The sequence below is a fragment of the Trichosurus vulpecula genome, chromosome 8, assembly GCF_011100635.1.
Source record: "Trichosurus vulpecula isolate mTriVul1 chromosome 8, mTriVul1.pri, whole genome shotgun sequence".
In the NCBI taxonomy this organism is placed as follows: domain Eukaryota; kingdom Metazoa; phylum Chordata; class Mammalia; order Diprotodontia; family Phalangeridae; genus Trichosurus; species Trichosurus vulpecula.
The window spans coordinates 138467421-138485963 of NC_050580.1; the positions used below are offsets into that span (position 1 = coordinate 138467421).

The window sequence follows — 18543 nt, forward strand, 5'->3', positions numbered from 1 at the left end:
TACAAAGCCAATGTACTGGCTTGGTGAGTGAATCCTCTACAGGTTGAAGAGTAAAAGAAGCATGATATAACTAGGAGGTAAGATCAAAATCTTAGTAAAAACAAGCCAGTATCAAGCACAAGGAATAAAACCAAACATGGAAAAAGGGAAAGCCATGGGAGATAGCATTAGAGGTAATAGCAATGTTGAGGCCAAGAATCAAAACAAGGTCTTACGTGTGAGTGAGCAAGGGATGAGGTCTAGGGTTCAGGCTATGAGGTTTCAGTGTCAGACAAGTAATAGAGTGTGGATAGATAAAGTCATCTTCTGTTGCCACCACTCAAATTTATCTATGAGTGAGTGCACAGTCCTATGCCTGATCCTCAACCAGCACCATACTCTCATTGCTTCAGGAAAGGCTTCAGCTAGAAAACTTCTGTCACCACTACATTCATCACCTTTCATAGATTCAACAAAATCCATGAGGATTTAGTTGGCTGGGAGGGACCAAGCATAATGGATGACAGAATAGGTACCCAAGAAGGCCCTGAAAGGGTATGACAGTGAACCAAAGCAAGATGAAATTTAAGAGAGACAGATGTAAAGTCTTCAACTTGAGTTCAAAAAAATCAAGAGCGCAAAGATAGGGCAGCAGAAATGTGCCTACACAATGGAAGACAATAATAGTTCATGTAAAAAGGCCTGGATTTTCTCGCAAACAGCAAGTTCAAAGTCAACAATATGACTTGACTTGCAAAACACACTGAGGTCTTTTGTAGAGGTCTTCCTCTACAAAAGTAAAAACATCATGTTTAGATTGAGAAAAAGAGAAGTCTTGTTGCATCCCCCATCTCTAATATTACATTTGGGGCACCACATTTTAGTAAAGAAATTGCCAAACATGGAAACTGTGTCAGAGGGTACAATCAAGGTGATAGGGAGATATGAAACCTTAGTATAGAGAATCAGTTTTAGGAAGTGATGACGTTTAGCCTGGGGAATTATTTTGGAACACAATAAATCAACCAGAATTTATTAACTTATATTCTATTTGGGGGGAAGGGGAGGACTTTACATGTTCACAGTTAAAGGAATGCAGACTATATACAAGTAAATACAAAGTGATTTGATAGGATGGGGCACTACAATCTGGGAAAACCAGGAAAGACCTCTTGGAAGAGGTGGCATTTCAGTTGTCTTGTGCAGGTGCATTTCAGGAATGGAGACTGGACTATATAAAAGCACAGAACAATGTTTGAGGGTCATGTATGAGGAACGGAGAGGCCAGTTTGGTTCAAGTATAGAGTACAAAAAGAATAACAGCTAGGTTGTGGGGGCTTTGAAGACCATACAGAGGAATTTACATTTCATCCTCGAGGTAACAGGGAGACAGACATGAAAGATTCTTGAGCAAGGGAGCTATCTATGCTTTTGCCATATTGATTTGCCAGCTATGTGGAGGCTAGATTGAAGAAAGGAGAGGCTGGATGTAAGATTTAAGGAATCCTGAAAATTAGTTGGGGTGTTTGGTAAAGAAAAAGATGCTTGAACTGTTGTGGAGATGGAGTTGACAAGAGTTGGCAATTAATTAGATGGGGAGGGTAATGAGTCAGAGTGAAAAATCAAGGATTACTTGTGAAGGGTTACCTTATGGATGGAAATAAGGAAGTTAGAAGAAAGAATGGATTTAAGGGGAAAGAAAAATATCTTCTATTTTGGACTTGTTGAGTTTGAGGATACTATCGTTAAACTTGCCAATTGATGCAATAGTCTATCCTGGTAGAACTCCACTTCTTTGCCATGGGAGGAGGGAATTGGGGTAGGGGAGAGCTATGCTTCAAAATCTGTTCTCTGAGGGAAACTTTCTAAAGGCCTTTATTATCAATAGCAATTGTGTGAAGTATACAATTGGATTGTTTAGTCACATTAAAAATGAATCTAATTATATTCAGTTTATCCCTTGCACTTAACAATTACATGTAAATGGTATTTCCATTGAGTGCACATTTAGCAGGGTGGCAGGAGCATCTCAGATTCTGAAGGAACCTCTGAGATAATGTCGTTCAACCCATAACTGCACAAGAATCTCATCTGGGACAATACTGACAAGTACCCATCAGCCTTTGCCTGAAGATTTTTTATAAGAATTCCCTACCTTTTAAGATAGATATTTCTACCTTTGGGCAGCTCTGAGGGTTAAAAAGTTTGTTTTCCCTTTGTTGAGCTAAAAAGGAGATATATGCTACTTCTACCCATTTCTTTTAATTCTGTTTTCAGGGTATAATACCTCTTACAAATACCAGCCCTTTAGGTACTTGAAGACAGGTACCCTATACCTCCTCTACTGCAAATCTTCTCCTTTTCAGTCTTACACTACAACCAGAGTATTCATCAGCAATGAAATTATGCTAGGGTGTTTTATTGTTTTTCTTTGTCCTATGGGAGGGTCCAATCTGGAGGAATGGTGTTGAAACAACTGTGACACAAAGACAACAGGCTTATCGGTAAAATATTTTTAAAAAGAATCTATGACAAATTAACATTCATTTTAAAAGACAGACATATACATATGTGCACATATATACAGAATAATCATTTATCTAAAGCAAGGATTCTTAATTTTGTGTGTGTGTGTGTGTGTGTGTGTGTGTGTGTATGTCATGAACCCATTTGGCAACCCAGGCAAGCCTATGGGCCCCATTTCCATAAGGTTTTTAAATAATTGAAGGAAAAGCTAAATTTCAGTTAGAGGATAGTGAAAATAAGGATATAATTTTTTTCATCCATATTCACAAATCCCCTGAAATCTTTCCATGGATCACAGGTCTAAAGAGAATGATGTTACCTTTAATCCTTCCTCTGTTGAGATTGTGCTAGGACGTGTTTTCTTGAAATCAGAAAGAACAAGTGGATTCACCAGATCTGATGTCTTTTCTAATGACTACACCTGACTCCATTACACGGGGAAACCATGAAATAACTCCCATTCTACATGAAATATATTTTAAATTCTTTGCTCATGTCAGGAAAATGCCTCTGCCAGAGACCTGTGCCAGTTTTCAGCCTCAGAACTCAAAACTCAGCCAGCTGTTTTCAGTTATCATGTGCAGGCCTCAAAGCCAGGTTTGTTCTCACTGGGGTGAAAGGGGAACAATAGAAGCTACAGAATTCTTTCTTTACTCCTGGTATTGGGCATCCACCATCTGGTGTCCCTCGCTCCTGTTCCCTACATTTCTGTATGTTGCCTGGCTGCTGACTGCTTGCTTCCCATTTCAACTAGCTGCTACTTTAACTCATGAAAGTCTGCTTGCTAACTATATAGACTTTCAATCTCATGCCTTGCTGTGTTCTTCAGTATCTGTGAATTCTTGGTTTCTATTTTCTTGGCCAGCTTGAAAGCCGCTCTGACACCTTTTTTTTTTGACTATGCCTCATTCATGCTATGACTCCTGGATTGTGGTTCCTCATCCAATTATCTGTACTTGCTACGAACCGGTATCTAAGTCACAGCTCCGGCAGAATACTAGATCCATAGACATAATCCCTAACTAAAATATCAACAAATGGGAATTTTGTTTGTTGTGGGGGACCATATGTTTTGCGGTCCATTCAGGAAAGAGTCATAATTTATAATTCTATCCCCATGGCTAATAAGATTTATTGAGCTGTCTACACTTAGAAAGAAAATCTACTCTATCAGCAACTATGACACATCAAAATGTTCAGCAGCAGGAGAAAAGCTTAAAACATCTGGTCATTTGGGGTCAGGAGAACTGTGTTCAGATCCCAGCTCTGACACATGCTAATTGTATAAACAACCTCTCTGAGTTTCAGTTTCCTGATCTGTAAAATGGAGACAGTATTTGCACTACCGAATTCACAGTTATTGTGATGAAAGCACATGGCAAACTTCAAAATGCTAAAAAATAAATTAACAAAAATTAATAAAACTAATATTTTCAGTAAAGTATCAAGATAGAAAATAAACTACCTAAATAATTAGCTTTTCCATGTCACCAATAAAACTCAACAGGAAGAGTTAAAAAGAGAAGTTCTATTCAGGATAACTATAGAACGCACAGAATATTGGAGAGTTTACATAACAAGACACAAAAAGGAACTATGCAAATATGACTACAAAACACTCTTTGCAGACAATAAAAACCCAGACAAAATGAAGATCGCTCATGCTTGTTTCATGCAAATACAATAAAAATTATAATATTGACCCAGCAATACTAGGAATATAGCTCAGTGATCAAAGAAAGATAAAATAGATTCATATGTACAAAAATATTAGAGCAGCATTTTTTGTTGTAGCAAGGAATTAGAAACTAAAGGGGTACTCATCGATTGGAAAATGGCTGAACAAATTATGGCATTTGAATGTAATGGAGTATAACTGCACCATAAGAAATGATTAAAAGGATGGATTCAGAGAAATTTGGTAAGATTTATATGAACTGATAGAGTGAACAGAACCAGGAGTCTCTCAGTCTCTCTCTCTCTCTCTCTCTCTCTCTCTCTCTCTCCTCTCTCTCTCTCTCTCTCTCTCTCTCTTTCTCCCCCTCCCCATAACTATGACGTTGTAAAGAACAACCATTTTGAAGGACTTAAGAACTCTGCAATGACCATCACTACTCCAGAGGACCAATGACAAAGCATGTTACCCACTACGGGAGGAAGATGTGGGAGAATCAAAGGAGAATCAAAGGACAGCTTGAGGTTTACATTTTCAAACATTCCCAATGTGGGTATATTTGTTTTACTTGATTTATAGGATCATAGATTTAGAGCTGGAAGGGTCCTCAAAGGCTATTGAGTCTAACTCTTTCATTTTACACATGAATGAACTGAGGCAATGGGAGATTACAAAAAGGTTATCTGGGGTCACACTGCTAGTAAATATCTCAGAAAGGATTTGAACTCATGTCTTCCTAATTCTAACACCCTATCAATCTACCTGCTTCGTACAGCTTGCATTTTTGCCTTTTTTTTTAAAAAAAGTGATTTTTAAAAGAATTAAAATATTCCAAAAGAGGAAAATGTCTCCATAAAATATGTTGGAAACCAATCCACTTTAGAACAGTTTTTTGGTGAGGTTAAGTGTTCATTTGCTTTTTAATTTTGTGTCCTGCACTTACTTTGGGAGTTTCTATACCAGTTCAGAAGAAAACTGTGAATAGCTGTTGTCACTAAAAACATTGCTGGCAGCAGCTAGGTGGTGCAGTGAGTAGAGCACCAGCCCTGGAGTCAGGAGGACCTGAGTTCAAATCTGGCCTCAGACACTTGACACATTTACTAGTTGTGTGACCTTGGGCAAGTCACTTAACCCCAATTGCCCTGCCTTCCCCCCTGCAAAAAAAATTGCCAATCTTCCTGAAGCAATGCCAGCCATTTGCTCTCATGCCAAAAATATGGAAGCAAAAATTTAGTTTCATCACCACCTAACATTGCATTTTTAAGGAAAAAAAAGTCAGACCAGTGTAACAAAATCTCTGTCTTACATGTTACTGGAACTATAGAATGCTATCCTCTCTGCAGCTATAAGGGAGCAAAACTACACAACTACAATGAATACCACCCTATGAAAGACTATTCCATGTGTTTGCTTCACATTAGAGTTTCAGTAACACTTGCACTCCAAGGCCTGATGACTTTCTTTTGAGAAAGAGCTGTGAGAGTCACTTCCTTCATCAGGGATGAGTTCTGTTCTTATTCTACAGGGTCTACTCTAGATCATATCTGGTTAGAGAATATTGTTAATAATGCAAAGCTCATGAATTTGATTCCTAGGTGAACAGTTTACTTTGCAAAGAAAAAACCTATTCTACAATCAGATTCCACTTTTTCTCTTGAAACAATTTGCTTACCAAGGTATGCTGCTTATCATAAAGGCGATCAGATGTAAAAGGTTAGATAGTTCAATGCAGCACTTTGCCACAAAAAAAGCAAAAAACAAAGAAAATAAAAACCTTAAGCATATGCTTGACAAGGGCCCTAACTGCTGAGCTCTCTCCAAACATTCCAAATGACCTCCTAACCTCCAAAGAAGCCTCTTAGATCTAAATTTATAGAGCTGATCTTTCTCCTAATCTCAAGTTCTCTGTCTCTATCTACTATACATTTCCATTTGGTTGTCATGGTGTTGCTTCAAACTCAAAATGTCTAAAACCAAACTAACTGTTAAGCTTTCCAAGCTAGCTGCCCTTCCAGACTCTTGTATTTCTCAACGGTACCACTATTTTCCCAATGGCCCTTGCAGGTTCAAAGCCTCAAGGCCTTTCAAAATCATAGTTCTAGAGCTTTAGTCAAGAACTTTTCTTGCTGTTTGGTCACTTTGGTCGTGGCTGACTCTGTGACTCCATATGGGGGTTTTCTTGGCAAAATACTAGAGTGGTTTGCCATTTCCTTCTTCATCTCATTTTTACAGATGAGGAACTAAGGCAAACAGGGTTAAGTGAGCTGCCCAGGGTCACAAAGCTAGTATCTGAGGCCGCATTTGAACTCATGAAGATGAGTATTCCTGATTTCAAGCCCAGTGCTCTATCCACTGTGCCACCTGTCTGCCCTTGAGGCAGAAAGACCTGAATTCAAATTTGGCCTCTGACACTAGCTGTGTGACTCTGGGCAAGTCACTTCACCTCTGTTTGCCTCACTTTCCTTAACTGTAAAATGAAGATAATAATAGCACCTACCTCACAGGATTGTTATGAGAATCAAATGAGATAATATTTGTAAACAGCCCTTAGCCCAGTGCCTGGCACATGGTAGGTTATTGTACAAATGCTTACTCCTTTCACTTCCTCATTGCCTATCTCAGTTTCTCATCTGTAAAATGGGCGTAATAGCACCTACCTTGCAAGGTTCTTGTGAGGATAAAATGAGATAATATATGTGAAATGCTTTGCAAACTTTAAAGTGCTAAGTAAATGATAACTATATCCAAGCAGTCGACAAAGCTTTTAACACCTTATCCCTTGACTGTTACAACCTTCTAACCAGTCTCCTGGTCCTTCCCATCTTCTCCTTAGTCCAGTCCATCCTACCTATGGTAGTTGTAGAAAACTGATTTCATAATGTGGCTGTCCTGCTCAGAAACCAACAATGTCTCTTCACCTTCCACTCATCATTCTAGTGTTTAAGGTCTTTCACAATCTCACTTAATCTCTTAGTGGGCCAGGCAGCTAGTTAAGTTTACTAAATTACGGAAGAGTTGCTAATATGCATCGATGGAGGGAATTTCCAAATCAGGAGTTCCCCACACCAATGTGGTCTCAAGTCCCACCCTTCCCTGACCAAAAAAAAAAATCAAGATAGGTCAATAGAAGACACATAAAGTTGTGATAAAATTAAATTTAACAATGGTCATTCATTCCATAAGAATTAATCATTTAAAGAAGAAAATTATACTTGAGGAAAATCAAGAGTGCAATCAAGAATATTTCTTTTCTACTGACTCTTGTTTCTAGGAGTCTCATTCATTTTAAGTATGCCACAGTCAGACTGATATCCACTTTAATAATGTGTTTCTTCTTGTAGGATTACTTTAGCTTTACAATATTAGCTCTACATATATATTAAATAGGTTTTCTTGTCCAGGATATACTTTTAAACAGAAATTTTTAAAAATAATTTTAAAATCACAATATCTGTAGTAAATTTTAAAATCCTCTTTAGTATCATTTCATCATTTAATCCCTTGCTGAATTCAAAATGCCTTTTTCTGCACAGGTACACAATGAAGGATATGGGGCTTAACAGTAGTTCATGTGGAAAAAAAAAGGCTGATGAACTTTAATGGACAGGAAACCCAATAAAAGCGTGCAATGTAATTTGGTGGCCAACAAAAAGGCTGCTCTTAGTCTGATTCGTGTAGGTATAGTGGGTAGATCAAGAGATGCAATCATTTCACCAGTTTAGATGGCTTTGGTGTTTGTGTTAAAGAGTGGTAGGCTGTAAGTTTAAAAAATCAAGAGTAAGAGAGATTGTGAAAGACCTTGAATGCTAAGCTAAAGAGTGGACAGTGAAGGGACATTGTTGATTTCTGAGCAAGATAGCCACATTATGAAATCAGTGTTCTAGGACTAACACAGGTAGGATGTATTTGCCCAAGGAGAAGATATTAGGGACCAGGAGATCAGTTAGAAGGTTGTAACAATCAAGGGATAAGGCGATAAAAACCTTAATTACTGCTTAGATATAGCTATCCCTTATTGGATTTTTCTATCCTCTCTCCCCACCCCCAGCTTTCACAATATTAGATTTTTAAATCTAAATTTTACTTAGCTCAATTTGCTCATGCACTCCTACTTTATAAACATTTTCATATTATAAAATTCTAAGGGAATTATTGGCAAATCTCTTTTATAAAGAATCATAAAGTATTATGACATACATTTCACTCTATTATAATGATTCATTAAACAATAGGTGACCTAGTAAAAACCTGAGTCTAACAACTTTATCAGCTCCTAATCTAAATCCCTTTTTTCTCTTCAATTTTCTGTATAACCTTCTTTCTTTCTAAAAGCACCAGACTCCTTCTTTCATAAAACTCGGTGTGCCATTATCAAAATCTTGAAGGGACCCTTAACTAAAAGAATTTTAAATGACCACATTTGCTGTGGTACCAAAAATATTGCTTCCTTTTTTTAAAAATAGAGATCACCTCCTGGAGGGGAAATCCGGTGTTAATATATGTGTGAATCCCCTTCGATTGCTCAGTTTCCATCTAGGAGTCCCTCTTCTTCTAGCCCCAAGTGAAACAAAAAAAAAGAGTTACTGCTAATCCTTGAATCTTGAGGGTTAAGCATTAAATCAAGCAAATAGGAAAGAGACTTAAAATAAGTGTCAACATATTTTTATATTCCCTATGATAAAAGGTGATACTATTAGTAGTCTCCTGGAAATTTGCCTTACTAAAGTTATCAGCTCAAAGTTAATGGACACTTCCTCCCAAGATGGCTGCCTGAATGAAGGTAGGCTGCCCAGCTCCCCAAGTAGTCCACCAAAACCCTGAACTTCGTACCAAAGTGAATAAACATCAAGAGATTTAATGAGAAACCAAAGTGACATCTGCAACTCCAGAACTGCACCAAAAAAAAACACCAGCCAAAAGCCAAAGAGCAATAGTAAGGGGGCCCACCAGCATAAGTTGGCTTCCTATTGTGATCAGAGAAAGCCAAAGATACCTGTAGCCTGCAAGCCTCTGTCTCCAGTGGCAATAAGAGTAGAGAACTCCCCTGAGAAAGCTCAATGGTAGATAAATATCACCACAGTAGGGACCATGGAAATCCTAAGGAAGGGTATGAGAGAATGACCAGCATGGTGCCACAGCATCAACCCAGGCCAAGGGGCTATGTGGTACCCAACATTCTATTCCGAGATGCTACAAAGGACCCTGAAGCCCCAGTGCTCTAAACCTCAAAGATCCAGGGGGAGCCTAATCCTAGGAGTTGGAAGTCAACTCAAGAAACCAGGGGACCAAGGGTGAGACCAACTTTAGCCACCCACCCTACCCAAAAGTGCAACAGGGGGCTGCAGAGTTTGGCCCTGGCACAAATCCTCAATTCAGGAACTAAAGCTGAATATGTGACTAAATCAAAGAAAATACGCATAAGTATCAAAAATTATTGCAAATCTAATTCTATGACAACTGCAAGCAGAGATTGAAAGGAAAAAAAATGAGCTCCACAAAGCCTACATGAATGCTTAGGATAAATGAAGCATGAAAAGGAAGGAAGCAAGGAAGGAAGGAAGGAAGGAAGGAAGTCATGTAAGGAAAGAATTGGAATGAAAATAAGTTTCTTAGAAGAAACAGTGGTAAACCTTACCTATGGAATGGAATCTCTAAAAACTAGAGTGTGCCAGAAATTAATGAATTCATGAGACAGCATGGAATATTAGAGTAAAATCAAAAGACTTAAGAAATAGAGAGGAAAATAGAAGACATATAATATAGAAAACTAACCTGGAAAAATGATCAAAGAGAGATAACTCAAGAATTATTAAAATACTTGAAAGCCGTGATAAAACAAAAATCTAGATACTATTTTTCAAGAAATCACAAATAGACAAAGGTCTGTTAGAAGAGGGCAAAGTAAAGATATAATGAATCCATTGATCACTACCTGAAGGGACCCCAAAAGGAAAAGTTCCAGGAATGTCACAGTCAAAATCTAGAGTCCTCATATCAAAGAAATAAATACTGCAGACATCAGAAAAAAAGCAATTTAAGTTAGCATTTACACAGCACTTTTCAATTTGCAAAGTGTTTTATATATATTATCTCATTTGATTCTTATAACGCACCCAGTGAGGTAGGTGCTCTTATTATCCCCATTTTATAGTTGATGAAATTGAAGATGAGAAAAGTTATATAACTTTCCCTATGTCACACAGCTGGTAAGTGTAAGAGGCATAATTTGCACTCAGTCCTTCCTTATTCTTCAAGTAGTCTTAACCATTGCTCCACCTAGGTGTCTAACAGTAATAACAAGAAACTACAGTCAGGATCACATAAGAACTGTCAGCTTTCATTGTAAATGAGAGGAGATCTTGGAATATGATATTCAAAAAAGCAAAACATACGGTTTACAACCAAGAATAAATTACCTTGTAAAGTTGAATGTAATCCAGTGAGGGGGAGGGGAGATGTATTGTATTTTTAATAGAATAAAGGGTTTTCAAGCATTTCTGATAAAAAGACTAGAACTGAGTAAAAACTTTGAATTACAAATGCGAGAATCCAGAGAAACTTACAAAAGTGAATTTATTTGCGTAATTAGAAGCTATATGGTTTTGAATTCCTAACATCTAATGAAGGGAAGAAGAAACAAGTGTCCCTTCAGAATCTTAATATCCTCAAAGGGTACTTGAGGAGTTAAATAGGAAAAACACAGGGCCTGTTGAGTAGATTGGTTCTATTCTAGGGTCCTAAGGGGGAAGAGAAGCAAGGGTAAAAGGAGAATTACACTATATAGAGAGGAGGAACAAAGGGGGAGGAACATTTTATCTTTCATAATATGGAGAATTACAACAGAATAAAAACATGGATAAAGGGATGGATCTCATTCTTATCTGAAATGGACAAAGGATGGTAGAACGCACATACGTACACACACACCCGATTTGATGTAGAAATACATAAAGAAACTCAACAAGGAAACAAACAGGGATGGCAGCCAGGTTAAGAGGGAAGAAAATACCAGTTAGGGAATAGTCAGAAAACATACTTTCTTACCCTGAAGGGGAAATTAAGAGACAAAAGAACTAGAATCTAAGGGAGGCATGATTGAACAAATTGGAGTATATGTATGTAGTAGAATATTATTCCACCAGAAGAAGTAATACAAGAGATTATTTCAGAGAATTCTGGGTAGTACAAATGAGCAGAACCAGAACAACTTCTGCAGGGCCAACATAAAATGTAGAGAAAAACAGCTTTGAAATACTTACGAATTCTGATCAAAGCAATGGCAAACCATGTCTGCAAAAGACCTATGCTGACACAAGTTATTCACTTTTTGACAGAGAATGATAAATATAAGGCACAGAGACATACAATATTGGACATGGCCACTGTGTGGATTCATCTTGCTCATCTACTGTGCTTATTTGATAAATGGTCCCCCCTTTCTTTCCCTTGGTTAATTGAAGGGGTCTGGGTATGTAAGGGGGAGAAGTGTGTAGCAGTAGTGAGGGGAAAAAAGAGGACCACTGAAACATTCTAAAATTCGTAGAAGAGAACAGAACATTCAGAAGGAAGCATAGAGAAGGGCTGTTTTTAAAGTATTATACAGAATATATAGTATAATTTTTAAAGCAACAGTGTGAAATAAAGATTCACAGTTTCATACAGAATCTTCTTTCTGCATTCTGTACATAAGAAAATATTCTTTTTTGGTGTTTTAAATTTTTTTTGGAAACAAATTTAATGTTCACTTCAATGAAGAATGGCCCAAATATTCAGGATAGGGACCAGGCCAATAATTCTAATTGCACAGGAAACTCACAGATGAGGAAGTTCACTCTACCAATGCAGGTTGGTACCTTCTTTGAAACTTGTAGTGTTAGAGAGCTGCTTAGAACATAAGTGTCAAACACAAGAATGGGAATGGCTTGCAACACTCCTGAGAGTTCCCCAAATAAATAAAACTACAATAGCATATAGCTAACGTTAATATTTGTCCCATGGAGATTCTTACATAAGGTTTAGTGGCCCTGCTTCTATTTGAGTTTGACACAACTGACCTATCTCAGAAATTAAGTGACCTGCCCAAGGTCCAACAGACAGGATGTATCAGAAGGGAGACTCAAACCTAGCTCTTTCTGAACTCTAAGTTCTCTCTATCCAGTATACCACATTGCCTCTCAGCCCAAATATCAAAAAAAAAAAAGTGATGTCTCCTTGAGTTGGGCAGGAAGTGAATGGGCTTTTGGGCCTTTATGAAATTCTATGGTTCTGGATGTACTTGTCCAATTCCCTAACCACTGTCTCAAAAAGTGGTTTCAGCAGAGCAGAATGGAATGTATTATTATGTTCTCTCATTTGTATAATCTTTCCAAAGCTGGCCAACATTTATCCAAACAAAAATGGTCACCGCACAATGTCCTAAACAGAACTGAAGGGAGTCTTCTGAAACTGCTATTTCCCTTTGTGTGATTAGACAGGAAAGGGAAAAAGTCCTCTTACTGTGTTAATTAAAAAGGTTGATGTACAGGGCAAAATACTTTTCATTTATTCCTTAATATTTAACCTCTCACCTTGCACCATTACATGAAAGGAAGCTTCCTAAATTAATTTTTCCAGTCTTATGTGGAAGGTTTCCCATCCTTGATTATTTATTACACACACAGGAGGAAGTGGTATCAAACTTGAATGATTTAAAATTATATTGTTGCAGAAACTTTTTTTTTCAGTGCTTCCAGACATCAGGAGTGAATACATCAAGGATTCTTCTACCTTTCTTGGTTCTGAGAAAATTTAATGGAATACAAATAGGTAAATAACAAAGAGGAACCAGAACCCAAGTCACAAAGGCATTTCAAAATGAGTCGCTATTGTAAGAACTCCCATGTCACTTAACATATCAGCTCTATTATCAAAAGCAGGTCAACTGAAGGATGGCAAGAGAAGTGATGGGGAAGCTGGTAAAGCAACAGCCATTGAGGCAAACTATCCATCTCTAATCCTCTAGAACAATGATACACCTTTGATCTTTCTCCAATCTTAGATAATAACACTATTTGGAGACAAACTCATTTCCATTAAATATATATATATATAAAACCTGGTTTCCCTTTAATTTGAAGCCAGGATTCTCCACAAAGCTATGTTATTTTCTATCCCCACTCTCTCCTCTTTCTTGCTTTCAATGAAAGCTAGTGCCTGGATTTACTATATTTATGTTATTGTACTTCATTACTGCATTTAGGGAATGTCTTTAAAAATCCAGGCCATGCTCACCTATCATTGTTCAAAATGATCAGCCTACTAAAGAAGGTAACTGCATAACTCTTTTCATATACTCCCTTTGGTTTAGCCTAATACAATAACAGTGCTATTTCAATCCTTTTTTTTTTGCCTTCCTGTGTACTTTTCATCAGGACAAATATTGATTAAAATGTAATTACAATTAATTTCAACATCAAAGGGCCTTTGAACTCACATAAAATAATTGCTATGGATCACAATATTTAGTTATCATCAGGTTAATTTCTTTTCTATTCTTTTCAAGTGTTTTCAGTTAATTTATGCCCATATCTCAAGTAACAAAATAGAGCTCATTTCCCAATTACTGGACTCCGTACTTCTTTTCTTCCTTCATTTATCTGTTTTTTGAGAAGTTTTTAAAATCCCTGAAGTTTAACAAGGCATGCTAAATAGGAAAAGTGCCTGGTTGTCTGTGATTTACAGGCTGTTTTCACTGTCAATCAGTAACTTACTGAATTCAATGCTTTGAATATAATCCTTTATCTAAGGCACAGCGCCCCCACACGGTACTAAAGAGAAGAGCAATCTTTCTGAAAAGAACTTTCATCTACAAATTAAATTACTTTTATTTCAGTTTTGTTCTATAATGGAGAAAGGTGCTCACTCTCTGTGCAATTATTTCTAAAGACCATTGTCTATATTTTCTCCCTGCAGAACTGTAGTTTTACATAATGGATACTAAACTCAAAACTATAAACACTGATTTTTACTGCCACTTATTAAATTGACATAAAAGCATTTGGGCTGCTTCAGATGGGGAGGGCAATTCAGACCTCTAAACATTTTGGCAAAGTTAGATTAAGTAGTGGCAAGACAACATTTCCTCTATATACACAATAAATTCTCAATCCATGTCATGAGACGAGTTGTGCTTTTTCATTTGTCCTATGATTAGATATGCTCATTTAATCTATCCCTTCTTTCTTTTCTTTATTTATTCCCCACCTCCCTATGCATTCCCTGCTTTGCTCCCCTCTGCTGTTATAAATCCACTTTACTAGTAACACTTATACTCTGATCAAGCACTCTTTTCAATTACTTATTTCCAGTACCTAGTTCCCAGGCCAAATTCTAGTCCATGAATGATTCAAATAAGCAGAATAGCACTGCCAAGACTTGTAGCCTACAAGATCATATCCTGCCCTAGACTCAAAACATGACCGACTAGGAAACTCCTGAATTCCCGACTCCAGGGACACTCTCTCCCCCAATCCCTTCCCCTCCTCTGCCACAACCCTATCCCCTCATTATTGAGGGGAAAAGAGAGCATAACTATTTACAGTTTTCAATCCATAGGAAAGATCACTGCCCTTAAATCTAGATAGCTTTTCAGCAATATTCAAAGAGAGTTGACCACAGATTATTTCAGGGAGAAAAGTTACTGGATAAATATATAGAGGACAAGGGCAGGGGAATAAAAACCACACAGAACAACAAAAAACAAAACAAAAAAAAAAACCCAGGTCCTTGTGTGAACTGACACAGTGAGCGGGACACAAAGGGATATAATAAACTACCTACTGACTTAGATCATAAACACCACAGGGAGCTCATGAATGAATACAAGGCAGCAATATGAACAGTCTATGGTCTGACACCAGACACCAAGCAAAACTGTCCGGCAGATGCTGCTGTCTAAGACTCTGTGTGGGGTCCATTAGGTTGCCACAGAAGTCAGTAGAATCAAAGGATTAGACTTCCTGAAACCCTGAGCTTTTTAGGATTTGAGGGAAGTTTCACTGCCTTAAACCTATATGTACCTACTATGCACAAAACAAGCTCCCTATGAATAAATGTTGAATAAGTAATTGACTGGTTCTAGCCATGAAGTGTAGGAATAAAATATACAGAGGCCCACAGAAAGTAGGAGATGGCAACTGAAAAGTAGTAAAGATGATGTGGGCTGCTCTTCAGAGAATTATGAGCCAGGTATGACCCAAATGCACCAATAACCCTAGGCACGGAAAAGGTACTGCCATTCCTTTAAGTCAACAAACTTTTCTTACCAGATAAAAGAGATGCACCTGTCCCCCGCTAGGTTCAATTAAAAATTATTAATCACTTATTATTAGCTCTTGGAAAGAAGCTCTGGCTGACACTCAAGGCTACCTCCCACACTAATTAACTCTCCAGGTGAAAGCAAGAAAAGAAATAAGACAAAAGAGATAAACTTCTGCCTGTGTATATGAATGGAAGTGATTATTCTCTGTAAGACCATTCAGTGGCAATATCTATCATCAGATATTACTTTGCAGAAGCCACCTTTCTTTTTAGGCAAGTCTTGCTATATCAACTTTAATAATTCCCATCAATAGTATGTAACTTTCAGGTGTCACCTGCACACACATAAACATCCCACTGAAGCTTCCACTCTCACTTGAATAAATTCGATTGTAAGGCCCCATACCTTACACTTCCTTTTTCCCCTCTTGTATCTAACAACTTATTTGAAAGAATCTCGGACATGTCCCCTCCATGAAGACAGGTAGGTTCTGGTAACTTTGATTTGCTGATCAAAGTCCAATAATCATACCTGCACATGCACAGTGATACATACATACGTGTATATATGTGCACATATATGTGTATATATTATCCTTAATACATACCACAAAATGCAGAAGGACACACACACACACACACAAATACACACACATGAGCACACCCACACACAGAGAGAGGCACCCACAGGTTCACGTACTCAGTCACACACATGTGTGGTGCTATTCTAAGGGAGAAGCTTCATAGGAAGAAAAGCGTTAGTACCAATCCACCGCAGGTGCTGACTGAAGCAAAGGAGTCGTTATAACCCAATACGTGACCCGTGTAAAAGCAGAGCTCTGCCTCTGGGATCCGACTCCCCGTTGACCCGTGCTCCTCGACCACGAAGTCCCGGGAAAGGAAGCGCAGGTCCCGCCGCAGTTGCAAGTAGAGATCCCGCCCGAAGGCCGGCAAGTGTAAGAGAAAGCCACGCTTCCCCAAGCCGGAGGACTGCTCTGCAGAGGCGGCTGAGTGGGGCTGCCGCCGCCGACGCCGCCGCAGTGAGCTTTGGCCACCGGCCCCCACCTCCCGGGTTGGCAGTGGCAGCAGGTGGATGTCCTCCGGACGCACCCGCTGAGGGAGCACCACTTCCAGCTCAGCAGCGGCGACGCCTCCAACTGCTGCAAAGAAGGGAAGAGAAAACACCAAATTAGTGGCACTGGTCCCATACACCCCGCTCCTTGAGGATAACTGTCCAAGCAGTCGGGGCTCGAGCGGGTCCCGGGAATAATTCCAATCGGGGGCCATTCTCTGATCGCCCAGAGAGGCCAACTCTACCTCCTCCCCCCTTGCAGCTGTCTAACAGACAGCAAGCAGGGAGGTGTGCTGGAGGGGACCTGGACACCGTTATAAGCTTCTGACCTGGCTGCTTCAGCCTGGAAGCCCCACCCCACCCCCACCTTCCCCTCACCCCAGTCCTGTTCTGCGGGTCGCCCTCCCTGCTGCATTCGCCCTCCCTGCACACTGAGCCCGGGCCCTACAGCCCCTTTCCACTGAGTGCTCAGGTTTCAAGCTCCAGACTCAACACACTGGAAATTCTGAACAAGCAGTGAAGACAATGGAGCCAAACAGGGAGATGATTTATATTTCCTTTCCGCATTGATGCCTAAATATACTTCTGAATGAGTGTCTCACTCACCACCGTTCCTCTCCCTCACCCCCACCCAAAATGGGTTTTTGCAATAAACCACACACGTTGCACTTCACGAAAGTTAACCGAGTTTCTCGGAACGGAGGGAAAAGAAGAGAAGCATCAGGCAACTTCTGTACAAGTTAAAGCAGGAGTGGAACAGCCTAAGCGTATCTAGCCACTTTGCGCACTGAGTTGGTACAAGAGACCAGAACACCGGGGATCGCTGAGAAAAGCTTCAACCCCGCACTCCAGTCCGGCAGCCGCCCCTCAGCCCCACCATCCCTGTCACTGACAGGGAGCAATTCGCGTCCTAGCCCTTCGGAACAAGACCGACACCAGGGACTGCTGTGGTGACCGCTGTTTGCGTGATGCTGCTGCTGTTGCTGCTGCTAGAGTTGGAGACAGAGCCCGGTGTGGAAGGGATTGAGAGGGAGTCTGGAAGTGATGCTACACCGGCCAAACCTCAGGGGGTGGGGAGGGCGCGATGGAGGGGAAGTGGCAGTGAACGCAAAGGGGCAAAGGTAGGTAAGGAAAGAAAGAGCTACCTGCGCTTGTGTCCAATCCCCCAAACAACAGCAGCAGCAGCAAAGGAAATGAAAGAGGAGGTAGGAGGGAGCCGTCAAACATTGTATTTCAGTGGAGAAGCCCCACCGAACTTGTCTCTTGCAGCAGGAGGAGGTAGCGGTGGTGGCAGCCGCAGCGGCAGATCCCAAGCTGGAGTGAAGCCCTCCAGCCTTCGGAAAAATTAATTAGCGCTGCGGACAAACCCAACGTGGTAAATCCCAAACCCCGCCTCCCCTGGCGAAAGCGGGCGGCGATTGGAATCTGGCATTTCTCGTCTCCGCCTCCTGCTTTACTATTGGTCGCTGGAGATAAAAACCAGGGTCATATGTTAGGTTGTAAGCACTTTTTTTACACGTGGTTTTGGTGTAGTGACTAGGAACCTGGCGCCAGGTGGCGGACGAGAGTATACTCTACCTGGCGCAGAAACAACGCAGTGGAGAGGAGGCAGCTGTTACCTGGTCATTTAATGGAACTCAGTATCACAGGGATCCTGCGTTCTCCTGTGTTGTTTATTCCCTTCCAAGCAAAACTGAACAGAAATCACCCCGGACAACTCCACTGTTAAAATAATAAATATTTTACATTCTTAAAGTATTTTTAAACATTTCACATTTATGATCTCACATTATCCTTGAAGCAACCCTGTGAAATAAACATTGTTAACCCCATTTTACAGATGACAAAACTGAAAAAGAGATAGTTTATGAATTAATGGTGCCAAATTCATACATTCATTATTTTTAAAGCGTCTGTGCATAGTACCAAGACACAAAGTCACCTAGCTCTCCGATTTGGAGCACTTCCCACTGTTTATGCTATAGATCTCCAG

General features: G+C 39.6%; 1 protein-coding gene across 1 annotated transcript in view; it reads right to left on the reverse strand.

The window, feature by feature from the left end:
- The window catches only part of ADAMTS17 (ADAM metallopeptidase with thrombospondin type 1 motif 17), a 506671-nt gene extending 488894 nt beyond the window's left edge, over window positions 1-17777 (reverse strand). Inside the window, exons 1-2 of the mRNA XM_036736388.1 lie at window positions 17696-17777; window positions 16244-16638 (exon numbers count right to left, since the gene is read on the reverse strand). Of these exons, the coding sequence (XP_036592283.1) occupies window positions 16244-16638; window positions 17696-17777 (477 nt within the window). The remainder of the gene's footprint in view (window positions 1-16243; window positions 16639-17695) is intronic.
- Window positions 17778-18543: the final 766 nt, after the last annotated feature.